This window comes from Podarcis melisellensis (genome assembly GCF_964234715.1).
Source record: "Podarcis melisellensis genome assembly, chromosome: 2".
Taxonomy (NCBI): domain Eukaryota; kingdom Metazoa; phylum Chordata; class Lepidosauria; order Squamata; family Lacertidae; genus Podarcis; species Podarcis melisellensis.
The window spans coordinates 9683179-9701734 of NC_138529.1; the positions used below are offsets into that span (position 1 = coordinate 9683179).

At 46.5% G+C, this 18556-nt stretch overlaps 1 protein-coding gene and 1 long non-coding RNA gene across 2 annotated transcripts in view; both read right to left on the reverse strand.

Annotated features, from left to right (window-relative positions):
• The window catches only part of LOC309362988, a 127580-nt gene that overhangs the window by 6824 nt on the left and 102200 nt on the right, over nucleotides 1-18556 (reverse strand). The gene's annotated exons all lie outside the window — the stretch shown is intronic.
• LOC309362950 (thiol S-methyltransferase TMT1A-like) lies at nucleotides 7048-11864 on the reverse strand. Its single transcript, XM_081898996.1, has 2 exons — nucleotides 10837-11864; nucleotides 7048-7309 (listed from the first exon to the last, which is right to left on the reverse strand). Exons 1-2 carry the CDS (start codon nucleotides 11338-11340, stop codon nucleotides 7073-7075), a joined length of 741 nt encoding a protein of 246 aa, XP_081755122.1. The 5' UTR covers nucleotides 11341-11864; the 3' UTR covers nucleotides 7048-7072.

The window sequence follows — 18556 nt, forward strand, 5'->3', positions numbered from 1 at the left end:
CTAATGCAAACCCCCTTCCTCAATCAAGATGGGATTTCTGCTAAAAGAGAGTTGGACAACTTGGGGGTTTCAGCAGGAAATTCAAGGCAGCCCCCTGCCTGAATGAGACTGGATTCCCCTGCTAAAACGAAGAAGGGGGACTGTTTAGGAGAGAGATCCAGACAAACCCGCTTCTGAATCAGGGAGGGGTTTGCTTGGAATCCCGCCCAACTGAGCAGAATTTAAGCCCTGCTCATCGGCTGACGTTGAAAACCAGACATCGCCCAGCCCTGGGCAGGATGGCACACCGAGCCTCCTCACATCTGTTCAAAGGAGGCTGCATAGTGGGGGGACATGCTTATATCATTTTGTGTTCTTGTTTATTTCTATGCTCTTTTAGATGTGGCTTCATAGCCGAGCGGGGGAATTGAACCCCGATACCTCCCAGGTCCAAGTCTGGCAGTCTAACCACTAGGCCACACTGCCTCTCCACCTTCCTGCTTAAAGCAGCCCTTAATTGGGGACCTATATTCCTGCTTAAATCAGCTTTCTTTTTAGGACTGTGAACTTGGCTTTCCAACGCCGGTAGCCGTACCGTACACCAAGAATCTTGGGAACTGTAGTTTGTTAATGGTGCTGGGAACTGCAGCTTTCTCAGGGTTTTGGAAACCATATTGAGCTTTTTGGAATTCTCAGAGATTTTTTGGGGGGAGGGGCTGTTAAAAGTTGCTTCCGGAAAAGTTGCTCCGGAAATGAATTCTTCTTGTGGTTTTCCGTGTATGAGATCCATCCCAGTATATAAGCACTACGGTTTGGGAGGAGGCCAGTTGTTTGGAAAGCACAAGATCGACAGAAAAAGACACCCAGACTTTTGTGGACTGTGGTAGATGAGGACAGAGGGAGACTGTGATTTGGGGATAATGTATCTTATTCTAAGTAAAGCTTAATATCACAGAAACAGAAAATATGTTTGACTTTCTAGGAAATGGCACTGCTGTTCAGATTGCGAGTTACCCAACCTCACAATTGCTTAAGATCATGCAAACAGACCGATAGCCCATTCTAGTCCAATGCACTGATGTCCACAAAAACCGGACGGATGATTCAAGGAAGCTTCCAGGCAGGGCATGAAGGCACTTAGCAATTCCCCCCTCCCAGAACTGATATTCCAGGACAAACCTTTGTTTTGATCCTGCAAATGCATCTCTTGCTCATCTTTTGGGTTAACTGTGCAAATCGTTCCTGGCATCCTGAAAACTCAATGAGTTACAAAGGCACTTCTCCAGTTGTGCACTCTGTGGAGAATTCTGCTGCAGAAACCACCTTCATGCCTGCAGCTGCCTAGAGTGACCTGCAGAGATGATGCTAGGATCTTCCAAATTACTGCTTCAAAGGAGCATCTGAGGCCACTGTAACTATTTTTGTTCTTGGGGAAATTTTCTAATCACAAAGCCACGATCCCCAAGAACTAAAAAGGTGGAGATCTTGCAGGGGAGGGAGAACTTGGTGCTGCTCCCTTAGGTTCCAATATTCCCAGAAACTGCAGAGAAGGAGGAGCCAGGAGATTTGGAATATTACCCAAAGAAAAATACAGCAGAAGAAGGGCCTGTGGCAGAGGGGGAGGGGGACCTGGCACCCTACTCTGCTGCCTATTTGCACAATTCATGTAGCAGTATAGAGCATGCGCAGCAAAACCTCATTGCCTTTCGGAATACTGCGTTTGCTGCTTCCCATTTAATACCACCAGCCTAATCCCACACAAGTTTTGAATCATGCCCCACAGCCAGGCGATGTTCCTCCGGCCTCAAGGGGAGCCTCTTTTGCAGGGCTAGTGAGTCTAGGCCTAGGCCAGGTGAAAAGGGCTTTGTAGGGAGTGGCCTTCACACTCACAGCCAGGCAAAATTTTTTCATACCACACCATATGGCAGCCATTTTTTGCCACCCACCATGGCAGCCATTTTGTGTTTTGCTATGTTCTCATTGGTAGCCAATTGGTGGACTGGCCCATGTAGCACTTTCTCAGAATTAGTATGGCTCCGTATAAGGCAGTTGCCTCTGTTCTTATCATATGAAATACCCCACTTTGTATATTAATAGGAGCACGGGATGTTCTGCATTTATATCCTAAGGGGGTGTGAATCTCATGAGCGATATGTTCAAATGTGTTTTTAGGCTTGGGGGGCTGCTGCGTCGCTTGTTCCTGAACCTTTTCTTCCTCCCAAATGCCCTGAAGATCCATTGCACACCTTGACTTGCATGAAACCCCCTCTCTCTTATTTTCTCAGGGAACCAGACCGGGAGAAGGAGGAATGAAGGAAAACAGAAATCCGGCCTGAGAACGGAGGTCCCTGTCAAGAGAATGGCCAAGATCTGCTCAGGTGAGGATGAAAGGGGAGGCAGGGAAAGGCAAAGAGCCCCTGAAAACATCCCCCCACTCGGGAAGAACTTGTCGGCCAAACCCCTGCACGGAAGTGGATCTGCATGAAGACGGTCAGCACTTTTCCATTGGATGGGTGTCACTGAGCAGAGTTTCCAATGGAGATGGTGTATCCGGATTAAGTGGGGGAAACAGAACGGGAGAGCATTTGGGTGTGAATGATGTCATGCAGATAGAGAACTGGACTTGCGTCTTTGACGGGGTGAGCTCCCATTGCTCGGTTCCTGCTCCTGCCAACCTAGCAGTTCCAAACCACGTCAAAGTGCAAGTAGATAAATAGGTACCGCTCTGGAGGGACAATAAATGGGGTTTCTGTGCGCTGCTGTGGTTTCGCCAGAAGCGGCTTAGTCATACTCGCCATATGACCCGGAAAAACTGTCTGCGGACCAACGTCAGCTCCCTTGGCCAGTAAAGCCAGATGAGTGGCGCAACCCCAGAGCCGTGACTGGACTTAACTGTCAGGGGTCCTTTACTTTTTAAAAAGCACTGCACACTGCCATGCGATGTAAAAGTGCTTCATCTTATCAATGGTCACAACTCCTGAAATGAATGGATGGCTCCAATGCTCCATTTGCTGCCTTCCTTCAAACATTAACATTTGTGTATGTTCTAAGGTGTTTCAAATAGTCAAAAAGATGACAGCTTTTAATTCCTCTGAATTTGATATCTCCTTTAGATTTTTAAAGGCTGGCTCCCAAAGTTATTTAGGCCCATTGCTTGGCCAAATGTTAAACACACACACACACACACACACACACTTCAGTGGAAACTGCATGCAGCTGAGCAGCTCACATTCGGAGCATCAACACAGAAAGGAACAGAAAGAAAGCAACACAAATATTTTGACGGAAGTGTCTTAGGAAAGCCATTTTAAATCATGGACACCTAGGTTCTGAAAATGGTGTTGCCCGTATTGGTGTGAGGGATGGGATCCCATAGCACACATTCCATGTGGTCCCAGAGCAAAGGAAAAGAGCTAAGATCTTCTCCCTTACTATAATGTCCAAACAAGATGGGATGGGATGGGGAAGAAGAATGAGAGGTTTGTAAGGAGTCTTCAATAATTTTGCCAAGACAATTCTTACTGTTCAGGGCCTCATGCTATTAGCCTTTCTTCTACATGGAGATCCTTTATGAAGTGCATTCAGGCCCATCAGACAAATCTGTGCTGAGATACAGATACTGTATCACCATTTTTACTGCTGGAACTGCTCTGAATCTGACTTCAGGAAGAACGTGTTTTAACTGCACAGTGTCCTGGAAAAGACACTCTGCATTGGGAAAGAAGGGAACTGAGTTCCCTCCCATTTTCCACTTTCCTGGTGTTCCAAATGACCAGTACCCTGGAGTTATGACTTGTGGTGTTGTCAGGATTCTAACTGGACTGTAACTGACCTAAGAATTCTGCAGAGCAGTTGCTGCTGTGGCTGGCCGGCTGCTCAGGCGAACGTCAGCTCAGTGGCCAACAGCTCAGTCTTCTTGAGGCTCAGGAGAACATAGCAAATACCTGCTTTGTTCCTGGCACGCTAGACTCTAGCTGAGGAACACATTTCACGTAAGTTTATGGATTAAACATTCCTCACTATGCCATCGGCTGTGTTTATGCTCAGTGGAAAAAGACCGGGCAATGGGAGCCGGCATACAACTTCTGGGTCATGTGGCCAGCATGACTAAGCCACTTCTGGGGAACTGGAGCAGCACACAGCAGTGGCGTAGCGTGGGGGGCTCAGGGGGGGCCGGCCACACCGGGCGCAACATCTGGGGGTTAGGGTTAGGGGGCACAAATCCACGGGTTAGGGGGCTCAAATCCATGGGTTAGGGGGTGCAAATTACTTGCCTTGCCCCGGGTGCTGACAACCCACGCTACGCCACTGGCGCACAGAAAAGCTGTTTGCCTTCCCGACGGAGCGGTACCTATTTATCTACTTGCACTTTGAAGTGCTTTCGAACTGCTAGGTTGGCAGGAGCAGGGACTGAGCAATGGGGGCTCACCCCGTCGCGGGGATTCGAACCACCAACCTTCTGATCGGCAAGTCCTAGGCTCTGTGGTTTAACCCACAAAACAGCAAAATCACGAGCAGCTTCCCATCCACAACAGGTTGCTGAGGTTCTGGCCATTTTCACAGGAACAATGCAACAGTAGATTAAATCAGTAGCAGTGTGCTGGAAGAAAGTCTGAGTGTCGGCTTCTCTGGATCAGGTGTCTCTACCTAACCAGGGGGTGGGAGAGAGCAGGAACTTTTTCTTTTGCTGCTTCTTTCTGTGCATGGAATGCAGGAGGGAGGATGTCCTTCAATGACTTGACATGCTTGTTATTCCCTCTCTCACTGCATCTTGTCTTCTCTTTTGTTTCCAGGATGTCTGCCAATGTCTCCCCTGGTCCCCTCCTCTCCAAACCACCCATGCGGGAGAAAGAAGGCTCCCTCGTAGTCAGATGGCTGAGCTTAGTTTCCGGCCTCCAGATATCTGCATTCCTGGTGGATCTTTTGGCCTTGCCGATGTGCATTGTGTCAACACTCAGTGTCAACTGGAGAGTGTGGCGGGTGGAAAACATCGAGGGGACTGGCTCTGGAAACATCTGGATTGGAATCTGGCAGGTCTGCTTTTGGAAAGACCCTTCTAACGACGGCAACTCTTATTACCATTGCGAAGATCTCAATGAGCAACACCCAACCCTCCCGAGGGAAATTTTTATTGCACAGGATTTAATGGCTTTAGCTTCCATTATGAATTCAGTGGCCCTAGGATTAATTTCATTTGCCTTGTACAATGTGATCAAGCCCAGAAAACATAAGAATTTTCTTTTTCGCTTTTTTAGGCTTGCAGCTTTCCTGAACTTAGTTGCAGGGATACTCGTCCTGATTTCTGTGGAAGGGAACATGTCTGCTGTCTTACAAAAGGGGGAAATTGACTTCCCTGAAACTTTTGAATTGCCTCAGATTCCCAGAGAGCAGCATGTTGGAGCTTCTATTTATCTAGGCTATATCGCTGCGGGTTTCCAGCTGCTGAGTGCAGCATTGGTTGGGATGGAGAGATGCTGCATCAAGACCACCACAACAGATACATCTCTAATAGAAACTGTAGTGGTGATTACCCCAGGAAGTGCAGTGCATAGCGAGAGTCTAACTACTTGTTTGAAGTGTGGTTCTTTGCTAGATCTGGTAGTTCAAGAGAAATCCTCCACAGTGGAGATGGAGGTGAGCTGTGCAAAAGATCTTGTCATTCCTGAGGAATCATGCGCAGTAGAGATGGAGGAAAACCGTACGCTCCAAAGCTCACCTGAAGGACATCAAAGTCCACCTGAAGTCCCAAAACATACTATTATACATGTTATACCCTACAACAGGGAGTCGTAAACTATCAAATCCAGATCAACGCAGATCGCTCCATACACACATGGATCTGCGTGGATCAGGATATAATAGTTTTGTTTTGGGACTTCAGGTGGACTTTGATGTCCTTCAGGTGAGGAGGCCTCTTTTTTGTGACTATTTATTTATTTAAGATTTTGTTGATTTACAAAAATGTGCAATGTCTCTCTTTCATGTCCCCCCCCCCCATGTAACATTTTTATAAATAATTTTTATTTGTTGAGACATTAGGAAGAAAAGGGGAAAGAGGGGGGGGGAACGATGGGTGGGGGTGGGGTCGGGTGGCGTTTTTCTATTTTACCTACTATACGTAGGGTTTGGTGTTAGCATTGGTTGTGCAGGTTCTCTGCTGTTTGCTTGTAATTATTAAACCAATTAATAAACCAATATTAATTAAAATATTGACTGTTCGCATGATCTTGGCCGGTCTTAATGCATGCTCTCTTCCCGTTTTTCAGAGCCTCCTCCAGAGCAGACCCACTAAAGCCTAACCAGTGGGTCTACTCCTGTGTAGGATTCAGCTCTTGATAATTGTGCACTTGGGTCTGGGCTAAAGGTGGATCCACACGGATCCTCATGGATCCTACACTTTTTAAAAAATAACTTCAACAAATGCAGTGTCAAATCACACCTGGAAGGCACGCCTACAGACTGGACTATCAAAAACGTGGATGCAGCACCACAAAAACATGGATCCGAGGCATGGATCCTCATGAATTCATATGATTTTTATAGTGAAACAAAATAAAAACACCATGATACTGTAGACCACTTTTTAGTCTGTAAGCAGAACCAAAGAAATTTGGCGCTTCTGCGCATGTGTGAGTGGCTAGTCACACTTCTCTGAAGTCTCTCAGCCTCACTCTCCTTACAGAGTGTTTGTTGTGGGGGAGGAAGGGAAAGGAGATTGTTAGCCGCTTGGAGACTCCTTAAGGGGAGTGAAAGGCGGGATATCAAGTCCAAACTCCTCTTCTTCTGATATCCCAACCTCCATGGGGATCAGATGCTTCCAGGGAGAATAGTAAGGGGAGTTCATGCATGCTCACGTGTAAGTGAATGAGGCAAGCCCAAGCTATGTGTTATGGCAATGTTCACATCTGCATGGGAGCAGCTGGATTGTGGAAAGTGAAGGTACATGTCTGTGCATCCAATTATAGATTGCACAAGAGGTTCACAGGCCATAGGTGACATAGTGATGGGCTGTGCTATAATTCTTACGATTAGGTTCGACACCCCAACCCAGAGACACCTGCATGGAGATCTTGTTCAGTAATTTATTTCCAAGCTACTTTACAGCATAACCTATGATATGCGGCCTAGTAGGGTGCCATTTTAAAGGAGCATGTATGTGCCGTAGCTTCAGCTCTGAGAAGCCAGCTTTTTCCAGGTCGTTCCAGGTTTCTCTGGCCAAGTGGCACCCGTCAAACAGACATATCCAAGTTGGATCATAGATCTGCTGCCAGAAGAGAGTCCAGCTGGAAGGAGCACCTGCAACGTGTTCTAGGAAGTAGAAAGCGCCACCCTGGAGAAACAGAAATGGATGCATATAAGTTACTTTCTATTCTCCTTTGGATTTCCTCAGATATTCCTTTGCACAATCAGCGCTAATGGTATGAGAGTGCTGTTAATTTTTCATGGCAACAGCCACTGTTCCCCTGAATTCTGTCCTGAATCTTCCCACATTCAGCTGCATTGGATGGCTTTGGGGTTCTGGTCTTATGAGAGGAACACGGAAAGCTCAGTGGGTTAGAGCATGGTGCTGAGAACGCCAAGGTTGCAGGTTCGATCCCTGTACGGGACAGTTGCATATTCCTGCCTTGTAGGGGGTTGGACTAGATGATCCTCAGGCTCCCTTCTAATTCTACAATTCTATGATTTCTCTGTCTGCTTTCTCCATTCCGAGCGTAACATTACACATCTCCATATTTGCCTTTTCTCACAGCTGCTACAAGCTGGGTCAACCTCTTCACCAAGCTATCTGCTGTGGCTGCAAAGTCTCATCCCTGGTCACTTACCACCAATTCAGATTCCTGAGGTTATACGTGGTTTTATTTTTATTTATCACCCCCAAATCACTCTACACTCGATTACTTTGAACTTCATTGGCCATTTTAATGCCCATTCGCTCAGTTTGGAGCTGGAGTGCCAACTTGAATAAAATATTGGGGAAGGCCAGGTATGCCCCTCCCCATATAATCGACCACAAGAAGTATTACACAGACACACTCCATTTTAATCGTATTGCCCATCACCTATGGGGGTTCCCGGCCCCCTCAAATATTTTATTCGTGGGGTCAATGGGACCTCGGCCCCTAGGAGTTGGTTCTATGGTTTGGAGAAATCCTTTTGGAACTTTTCACAACCCCTTTTTGCCAACGTGAAAAATTGTCAAACGTGACCCCAGTTCAGTCCTTGGACACGTTAATGAGTAACAGGTTGAGTTCAAGGGCTCGTTTCTCAAATAACTGATTGTGCAAACTGCAAATTCAAGTACACTGTGAACTGGTATGTAAACTGTTCAAAATTCCGAAGTTTATTTATGTTGGGTGCTTTTAGGATTATGAACTGGGATAACTAACTAACCTTTTTGGCCGAAGGTTGCAGTCAAGCTTAGCAAACCCTTGACAGCTGCATGCCAATGCTGAGAAGGTCTAAAAGTCAGTATGGATCCATACAGATCAGCTGAAAAGCGGAGCTATCCCTTTTCCTGGCTCATCAAATGAACTATCTGATGACCGAGGAGAGGGCAATTTACATCCAATTTGCAGCTGTCCAAATTGGCGGTGTTGCAGGGAGAAAGATAATAGCTGTTTGGGCTGGATCATGTCCCTAGCCTAAGAATTTACCACTGCTAGTTTAAAATATATTGCTCTTGAGGAATCAGAATGACTCATGGTGGAATATATATACAGTGGTACCTTGGGTTACAAACACCTCGGGTTACAAACACTTCAGGTTACAGATTCCCCTAACCCGGAAGTAGTACCTCGGGTTAAGAGCTTTGCCCCAGGATGAGAACAGAAATCACGCAGTGGCACGGCGCGGTGGCAGCAGGAGGCTCCATTAGCTAAAGTGGTAGCTCAGGTTAAGAACGGTTTCAGGTTAAGTTCGTAACCAGAGGTACCACTGTACTGTATATGGAAATTATATATATAATCTGAAAGCACTTTCATTCTTTCTTAAAAAATCATGATTTTCTTAAAAATCAGTTTCCCACAAATATATCATTTCCATCGCTTGATAAAATTCTGCTTTGCAAGCTGGAACATTTTGAAAACCAAAATTTACATATTTTTTCAGCAACAGAAACTACAGCTCCCACAAAAAAAAAAAAAAACCTAAAGGGTGGGAAGACAAAAAGATTTTCACATGTTTGCAGGAAGCAATTGGGATTTGTTTAAATGCTGTTTGTCACCGAAGCCAATTGACAGTTATTATCATATATCAGAATTCAAATTCCTTTCCTTTCAGATCAGTTGCAGTTTGCTGACTCAAAGTGAAAATCCTGATACCCCCCACCTCATGAACTCTTACATCATCATCAGACCTTGCATCAAAGAGTGAATCGAAATATTCCATGAAGGATTTGTCCAGAGTTTGTTGTAAAGGCCATAGGGATGTAGCAATTTCAACACTCACAACTTTCTGTGTAACTCTGTTTCCTAATCTGTGCTGCTGCGGGAGGTTTAGGATCAGACATGACCCTCTGCCAGTAGATGAAGCATTTAAAAACTTCCCTGTACAGGGCTGCCTTCAGACGTCTTCTAAAACTTATATAATTACTTATCCCTTTGATTCAGGGATTGCAGATCTCCATACACTCCAACATTTCTCCAATGAAAATAGGGATATCCTAAGGAAAAGCGGGACATTCCTGGATCAAATAAAAAACCAGCACAGCTTCTGTAAATGAAGGACCTGGAAAATAGGAGTGTCTGAGTGTCTGGGGAGCACTGTACAATTCTCTGGGCTTTCACATATTTTACAATGTTTTACAATGAGGTCAGTTTTATAAAGAAGTTCAGCCTTGGCTTTCCTCTTTCTGTCTATTCATCCATATCTGAGAAACAATAGTTAAAGAGAAGTCTTAAGGATAACATCAAATACTAACGTAAAATTAATTGACTATTTATTTATGTGTTGGAACAGTCTGCGCAGTAAAACCTCTCCAACTTCTTTTAAAATAGACTTGGTTGCAAATGCCCTTCTGTAGCTTGAATCTAGGTTGTTGCGAAAGGGGACTTGAAGTTAAGCATGTTCTTAGGCACATTCTTGCACAATCCGATTGCTCTTTAGATCTCCTCGTTTAAAAGTAGTTAAGATGTTATGGTTTTGTTATGCTTATAGCATTCTCCATTAAAACTATGGCTATCTGCTGCTGTCAAAAACATTCAGGAGAATAATAATAATAATAAATTTATCCGCCCAACAGGGTATTAAAAACACAATAAAACATCAAACATTAAAAACTTCCCTAAACAGCCTTCAGACGTCTTCTAAAAGTCATACAGTTGTTTGTTTCCTTGACATCTGATGGCAGGGCATTCCACAGGGTGGGTGCCACTACCGAGAAGGCCCTCTGCCTGGTACCCTGTAATCTCACTTCTCGCAGTGAGGGAACCGCCAGAAGGCCCTCGGCGCTGGATCTCAGTGTCTGGGCTGAATGAGTGGGATGGAGATGCTGCTTCAGGTATACTGGGCCTTCCTGCCCAACCATTTACTAGTTTCAAAGTTGGAGACAAGCACGTTTAAAAATTTGCTTTGGTCTTTCACAAGTGCCCAACAACAACAGACAAAATAATAAGAGGCATGTCTAGATCTGTCTAAGGTGCCCTCAGTAACACAGAGTGTGATTCCAACGTTTGCAACTTGTGAGAGTGTAAATAGCTCAGAAGCAATTTGGTTTACGCAGAAACAACAAGGGATCCGAATCCATCTACCTGCATTTGTGATTCCCCAACGGATATAGAATTGACTAACACCCGAGAATACACATGCCCCTGCAGTTACTGAATTGTCCTTGTTCTTCCCACGGCCTGAGCTACTTACCGGTCTCAGCACCCGAAGGACTTCTTTCATAACTTGCTCGGGGCTCTTCACAGAGCATAGCACCAGCGTTGAAACCACCACATCCACCGATGCAGCTGGTACCTGGTGCAGGTCCTCAGCCGGAGCCACCAAACAGCGTTCCACCTGCACGTGTGGATTTTCAGCCAGGCTCTTGTCGAGAAACTTCTGGAAGTTGGGGTTTGGATCAGTGCATATGATTTTGCATCCCGCGGGGTAGAACTGAAAGTTGGAGCCAGTTCCCGCACCAATCTCCAACAGTGTGAGGGCCCCGGTGGGACTGGCAAAGTCCTTCAGGTTGCTGAACATTTCCCTTTTCTTGTCAGACATGTGCTTATTATAACAGATGGTCACCACAGCCATGAGGTAGGGGAATAACTTCTTGCAAAGGGGTTCCCAGATACCCAGATACCATAGCAAGTAAGCAGGGAAGGCTAATATCTGGACGCATAACCTGAGCAGGACAACTAGGCATGTTGCTTCCATGTTAGCAGGAGGGCAGAAAACAGCAAAGTCAGAGGAGAAGAGAAAGTCAGTCGCAGAGTCTCGAGGGTGGGGCTTGTTTTTATCTGCAGGTTCCAGTCCTAAATAGCTAGCCAGTTAAAACGAAGCAAGCAAGTTCCAGGAATAGCTTGATATATGTTAAAGGTACAGCTGCCAGAGCCCTTGGCAGTGAGCACACTGGCTGCGAGATCTCAAAGGGTGGAGAGGAATATTGTTCATAAACTAAACACACACACACTCACCAATAACCTTGTGTGTGCACGCACTCATAATCTTTCCCCTGTCAGAGGGAATTTAAAAACTGTATTTGCTGTCTTTAAGAGGGAAATAGTCTCATTTAGGGGGTATTCTAACACTTTATTGCAGAAGTACTCCGCGGTCCTAAATGCCGGATTTATGTATAAGCTAAACAAGTTATAGCTTAGGGCCCCACTGTCCTGGAGCCCCCCCCCCCAATTTGAAGGAAACAAAACTTGTACTTTTCCAAAATACAAGATAAAAAACAAATAAAACAAAGCATACATACACCAACACTGTTTTGTGTTGTGTAGGCTCCTATTTCGTTATGCGCAAATGGCTTTAGATACTTATTAGGTCCATAAATTACCATATAGCATATATTCAACACAAAAAACAGCGACAATTTGTTGTTGACAAAGGACAGCTGGACATATAAAGGGCCCCATTACCTTCAACAGCTTAGAGCCTCATCAAAGCTAAATCCGACCCTGGTGGTTCTGTAGTAACCCAAAGTGAATGTTGGTTTAAATTTGTTACAAGCTTTTCCTAAATATAAGGGGAAACCTTTTTCCCATGGCAGAACTCTTTCACACCAAAACTGCGCTGAAAAATGTTGGGATGGAAGGATTGGCTCCCTCTGAGTTGAAACTACGGTAGTCTTCAGTGATATGTTTGCTTCCCTTGTGGGTTTGGTTTTTTGTCTCAAGCAGCTGCAGACTTGAGCAGCACAGTCCTGCCCTGCAAATGCTTTACTTTTATTCGCTCTGGCTGTTCTTTTGGTCTCTCTGTGGCAGAAGAGACATGGACACCTGATGGTTTTTATTACCTACTGCAGGTTAATTATAAATTAACCTAAATTGCATAACTTCAGATCTGACGTTATGCAATTCACTCAAAAATGGTGCCAAACTGTTGCAAATTCTCCCTTTCGATCCTTCGTTTGCATAACTATCTACAGTATCCCCCTGCTGGCCCAGGGTGAGAACTTCAGTACATAACAGAAAGGTTGGGCGGTGAAAACAGAAGGGTTTTTATCCTAGGCTAGGAAATCAGGCCCCAACGCTTTAAGCTGCGGAAAATATTTTTTTTGAAAAAGTACTTAACCCAGGGGGTCAGGATTTCACTAAAATTCTGACGTTATGCAATTCACTCATAAATGGTGCCAAACTGTTGCAAATGCTCCCCTGAAAGGTTTGGCGGTGAAAACAGAAGGGTTTTTATCCTAGGCTCAGAAATAAGGCCTTGACGCTTTAAGCTGTGGAAAATTCTTTTTTGAAAAAATCCCTAACCTGCGGGGTCAGAATTTTAGTGAAATTTTGACGTTCTGCAATTCACTCAAATTCACCCGAATGTAGTGAAATTTAGTGATATTAGTGAAATTCTGACCCCGTGGATTAAAGATTTTTTCACAAAAAGATTTTCTGCAGCTTACGGCGTCGAGGCCAAAAGCAAGATTGACCCAGTCCACAAACAGCACATGTGTGACCCAAGCCTTACTGTTGGATCGCCACATGACACTCAGCTGCTCCTTGTCAACCTTGTGTTTCTTGAAGGCCCGTGGGTTCTCCGAGTGGGCTTGATCTTCAGGTCGCCGCTTGCGTTGGCACAGAAGAGCAGGGTCAGACGGTCTTTCAGGGGCTTGTGGCCAGGCAACTTGGCCTCCTCCTGTGTGATGAAAGTCCTTTTGGGCATCCTCTTCCAAAACAGCCCGGTCTCGTCGCAGTTGAAGACCTGCTGTGGAACGTAGCCCTCCGTCTTCACAACCTCCAGGAACTCCACTGCAAAGTCTTCAGCCGCAGGAACATCAGAACTGGCAGCCTCTCCATGCCTGACCACGCTGTGGATTCCAGATCTTGCCTTGAACCGGTCAAACCAACCTCTGCTTGCCTTGAAGACTTCTGGCTCGCCTAAGGTTCCTGGCTGTTCCCGGACGAGGTCTGCGTGCAAGGCCATGGCCTTTTCACAAATGACGGCCTCAGTCACTGTGTCCCCTGCACGCTGCTTCTCTTCTAACCAGATGAGCAGCAACTTCTCGACCTCCTCCAGAACAGCTGGGCGGTTCTTCACGATCCTGGTGACTCCCTTGGCTGCCAGTGTGGTGTAGTGGTTAAGAGTCCCTAGGAGCCAGTGTGGTGTAGTGGTTAAGAGCGGTAGTCTTGTAATCTGGGAAACCAGGTTCGAGTCTCCGCTCCTCCACATGCAGCTGCTGGGTGACCTTGGGCCAGTCACACTTCTGTGAAGTCTCTCAGCCCCACTCACCTCACAGAGTGTTTGTTGTGGGGGAGGAAGGGAAAGGAGAATGTTAGCCGCTTTGAGACTCCTGAAGGGGAGTGAAAGGCGGGATATCAAATCCAAACTCTTCTTCTGCATCCGTCGCAAGGATCTTCTCCCTCATCTTCAGGATGGTCTTAATGGTCGATGGATTCCTGCCGTACTCCCTGGCGAGGTCTGTCACATGCATTCCGCTGTCGTGCTTCCGGATGATCTCCTTCTTCATTTCCAGCGTCGCCTTCTCCTTATTCCTCTCGCCGGCCTCTGCAGCAGCAGTCTTCTTGGGTCCCATGGCAGCATAGCTCCTACCTTTGTAAACTCAGAAAAAATAAAAAAATCAGTGCTTCACTTCCAAAAAATTCAAAAGCACCCAGCCACCCACCACACAGAAATTCAAACCCAGAACCAAGTCCTAGAATTTCAAACACCCCAACCCAAAATCCAAAAAACCCCAAAAAAGTTTTAAAAGTTTAACTTACCAAATGGATGCAAAAGAAGTTTTGGAAAAGCTTCAAAAATCAGCAAAGTCCTCAAAAACCTCAAAAAGGCTACCACACCGCGTGCTATGTGTTGCTCCTTGAAGTTCAAGTCGCAACTGCACCTCTTCAAGCAATGCACCCTGGGTATTAACGGTTTTACGAAAAAGGAAACAAACTTGCAAGACGTTTTCGTCTTGCGAGGCAAGCCCATAGGGAAATTCGTCTTGCGAAGCAACTCAAAAAATGAAAAACTCTTTCGTCTAGCGAGTTTTTCGTCTTGCGAGGCATTCGTCTTGCGGGGCACCACTGTATAAGCAGGCTGACTGAGCCCTTCAGCTCATTTCTGTTGTGGCCCTTGAATAAACAAGAGCTGTTTGAAGAATCGCTGTGTCGTCTGATATGTTCACCCACAACTTAACAGTGGCGATGAGGATGGGATTGATGGACATCAGAGCACAGCCAGATGCGGCCACCCTCTAACTGAGCTAAATCACTGAGCTGAATCACTGAGCGAAATCACTGAACAGAAATAATTCAGAGCTGACTGCTCTGGCTAGAGCACGGTGTTCCATCCATCACCCTCCACGCCAGCCTCTGAATCATGGGTCTCCTACCTCACTCGGTTCGACTGCTACCTCCAAGCCAACGAGCTGACAGAAGTATCAAAGGAGCAGAAGTAGGGCCTATTCCTCAGCCTCTGTGGGCCTGAGGTGTTTGAGATGGCCCAAGCATTGCTTGCACCTGAAGCAGTCCAGGCAGCACCGTGGGACACAATTCAAGAGAAGCTCTGCAACCACTATGCGCCAAAGCCGTCCAAGATTGCTGCCCGCCATGCATTCTACCACCAGAACCAGTCAGAAGGGGAGTCAATTAACAACTACACTACTGCCCTCCAACAGGCTGCAAGTTCCGAGACTTAGACGATGCCCTGATGGATCGAATCATCTGCGGGGTCCGGGACATCCGTCTGCAACGGTGTCTCCTCGCGAAGCCAGACCTCACGCTGCAGAAAGCCATTGAGGAAGCCATGGCCTCGGAAGCTACCAAACGCTCCGCCCAGGAGATCTGCAAGGTCAGCAGCCCGCATCTTGCTAGGAAGCCAGTTCCAGTGCATCATGAAGAGGCCAGCAGTGATGAGGCATCCTCCAGTGAAGACGATGACATGCATCAGACAAAGCGGGAGTGCAGAAAGTTCCAAAAGAAGTCCAAGGGCCAACCAGAATGTGGCGGCTGCGGAGGCAACCATTCCTGTGCCAAGTGTCAATTCAGATATGCCATCTGTCGGAAGTGTTCCAGAAGGGGCCACATCGCTAAGGTCTGTCGATCGGCTCCATCTGACACCCCCCCTCACTGACTCGCAAGTCCAAGTCTTCACTCCAGTCTGCCATGGAAAGCTGTTTCGCTCTCACCAACTGCCACTGCCCGTCTGGAACCATGATTGGCTAAATCGACTCACCTACGCGACGCAAGCTGAACGTCACAGTGATCATTGAAGGAGCTCCATGTGACATGGAGATCGACATTGGGTCTGCCCTGTCCATCATGTCTTGGAGCACCATCAAAAGACTGGTACCCAGAGTGTCTAAAAGGCAACTCAACTCTCACCGCGTACACCTGAGAGGCGACCAGGGAAACGACATTCCCGTGGTAGGTGTTGGCCGGTTCCAGATCGCCTTCAAGGATTTTTCGGGCCTGCTCTGACTGGTGGTGGTCGAAGGTCAGCGGCCAAGCCTCCTAGGGCTAGACTGGTTTGATGCCCTCGGCCTGGAAGTCACCGGCATCATCTGCATCTCTAACGCAGAGACTGAGGGTCTGGTCAAAGACTTTGCCAAGGTTTTTGACAGCACTTTGGGGCAATATACATCTCCTTTAGCTTTGATCCACAAGTCACCCCATCAAGCTAAAGCTACGCCGGGTTCCCTTTGCTCTCAAGGCTAAGGTGGACGAACAACTGGACAAGCTGATCACCCAAGGAGTTTTGGAGCCGGTTGACCACGCCAAGTGGGAAACCCCCATCGTCACGCCTGTCAAGCCAGACGGGTCGGTGAGATCTGCGCTGACTACAAGTGCACAATCAACAAGGCACTTCAGCAGCACGCTTATCCGGTTCCTGTTGTCCAACACCTGCTGCATTCCCTGGGTGTGGGTAAGGTCTTCGCTAAGCTGGACCTTGTCCAAGCCTATCAAAACCTGCCCATCGATGATGCCACTGCTGAAGCACACACTGAGGAGCATTCCGTTGCCGCCGTTTGCAGTTCGGGGTGAGTGTGGCTCCTGGCATCTTCCAAAGCCTTATGGAGCTTCTCCTGCAAGGGCTTCCGGGCGTGGTACCATATTTTGATGACGTCTTGGTGTCTGCAGACTCACACACCAGCAGCTGCTCGAGCGCTTCCGCGCCGTGCTGACCAGGTTCCAGGAGGCTGGGCTCAAGGTAAAGAGAGAGAAGTGCCAGATCGCCGTTCCGCAGGTGGGGTTCCAATGCTTAAAGCATTGAGGCCTGATTTCTTACTTCAGGATAAGAACTCTTCTGTTTTCACCACCAAACCTTTCAGGGGAGAATCTGCAATAATGTGGCACCATTTCTGAGTGAATTGGATGATGTCAGAATTTTAGTGAAATTCTGAACCTGAGGGTTAAGGATTTTTTCAGAAAAAGATTTTCCGCAGCTTAAGGCATCGAGGCTTGATTTATTCGCCTAGCATAAAAACCCTTCTGTATTCACCGACAAACCTTTCAGGGCAGCATTTGCAAGAGTTTGGCACCATTTTTGAATGAATCGCAGAACGTCAGATTTTTTGAAAAATTGTGGCCTCGTGGGTTAGGGATTTTTTTTCTTTCAAAAAAAGATTTTCCACAAAATGGCTCCCACTGTTTCCACAAAATGGCTCCCACTGTTTTCAAGCATTCATGCATCACGTGTTAGCGGAACTCCTCTACAAGAAGTGCGTCTGCTTCTTGGACGACACCCTGATATTCTCAGAATCGCAGGAGGCTCACGAGAGGGACGTAAATGAAGTTCTGCAGAGACTACGGGAGCACAGACTGTACGCCAAGCTGGAGAAGTGCCAGTTCGACATGACGGAGGTGGATTTCCTGGACTACAAATTGTCAGACAAGGGGCTCGCCATGGACAGCGCCAAGGTCCGCTCAGTGTTGGACTGGAAGAGCCCGCGCAATCGGAAGGAGGTCCAGCGGTTCGTCGGCTTTGCAAACTTTTATCGCAAGTTCATCAAAGGGTTCGCTATGCAGACGGCGGCCATTACCGACATGCTCAGCACCAAGAAGAAGAAGTTCATCTGGACGGAGCAGGCGGAGCAGTCCTTTCAGAAACTCAATTTCAGGAAAAATCTGACGTTCTGCAATTGACTCAAAAATGGTGCCACACTGTTGCAAACAATCCCCTGAAGGATTTTCCAGTGGAAACAGATGCGTTTTTATCATGGGAAACAGAATTAGCCCTCGATGTCTGAACAACTTTTTTTTGCAAAAATCCCTAAGCCGCGCGGTCACAATTTCAGCAAAAATCTGAGGTTCTGCAATTCATTCAAAAATGGTGCTGAACTGTTTCAAACAATCCCCTGAAAGGTCTTTCGGTGGAAACAGCTGCCTTTTTATCATGAGAAACAGAATTAGCCCTCAACGTCTGAACAACTTTTTTTTGAAAAAATCCCTAAGGCGCAGTCACAATTTCTTCTAAATTTCTGACGTTCTGCAATTGACTCAAAAATGGTGCTAAACTGTTGCAAACGATCCCCTGAAACGCTTTTCGGTGGAAATAGGTGGGTTTTTATCATCAGACACAGAATTAGCCCTCGACGTCTGAACAACTTTTTTTGCAAAAATCCCTAAGCCGCGCGGTCACAATTTCAGCAAAAATCTGAGGTACTGCAATTCATTCAAAAATGATGCTGTACTGTTGCAAACGATCCCCTGAAAGTTTTTTGGTGGAAACAGATGCGTTTTTATCATCAGAAACAGACTTAGCCCTCGACGTCTGAAAAACCTTTTTTTTGCAAAAATCCCTAAGCCGCGCGGTCACAATTTCAGCAAAAATCTGACGTTCTGCAATTCATTGAAAAATGGTGCTGAACTGTTGCAAACTATCCCCTGAAAGATTTTCCGGCGGAAACAGATGCCTTTTTATCAAGGGAAACAGAATTAGCCCTTGATGTCTGAACAATTTTGTTTTGAAAAAATCCCTAAGCCGC

Coding starts and splice junctions, on each gene's coding strand:
- LOC309362950 (XM_081898996.1), bottom strand. CDS start 11,340: ATGGAAGCAACATGCCTAGTTGTCCTGCTCAGGTTATGCGTCCAGATA. Junction 7,310..10,836: donor TCCTTCGGGTGCTGAGACCG/GTAAGTAGCTCA, acceptor CTGTTTCTCCAG/GGTGGCGCTTTCTACTTCCT.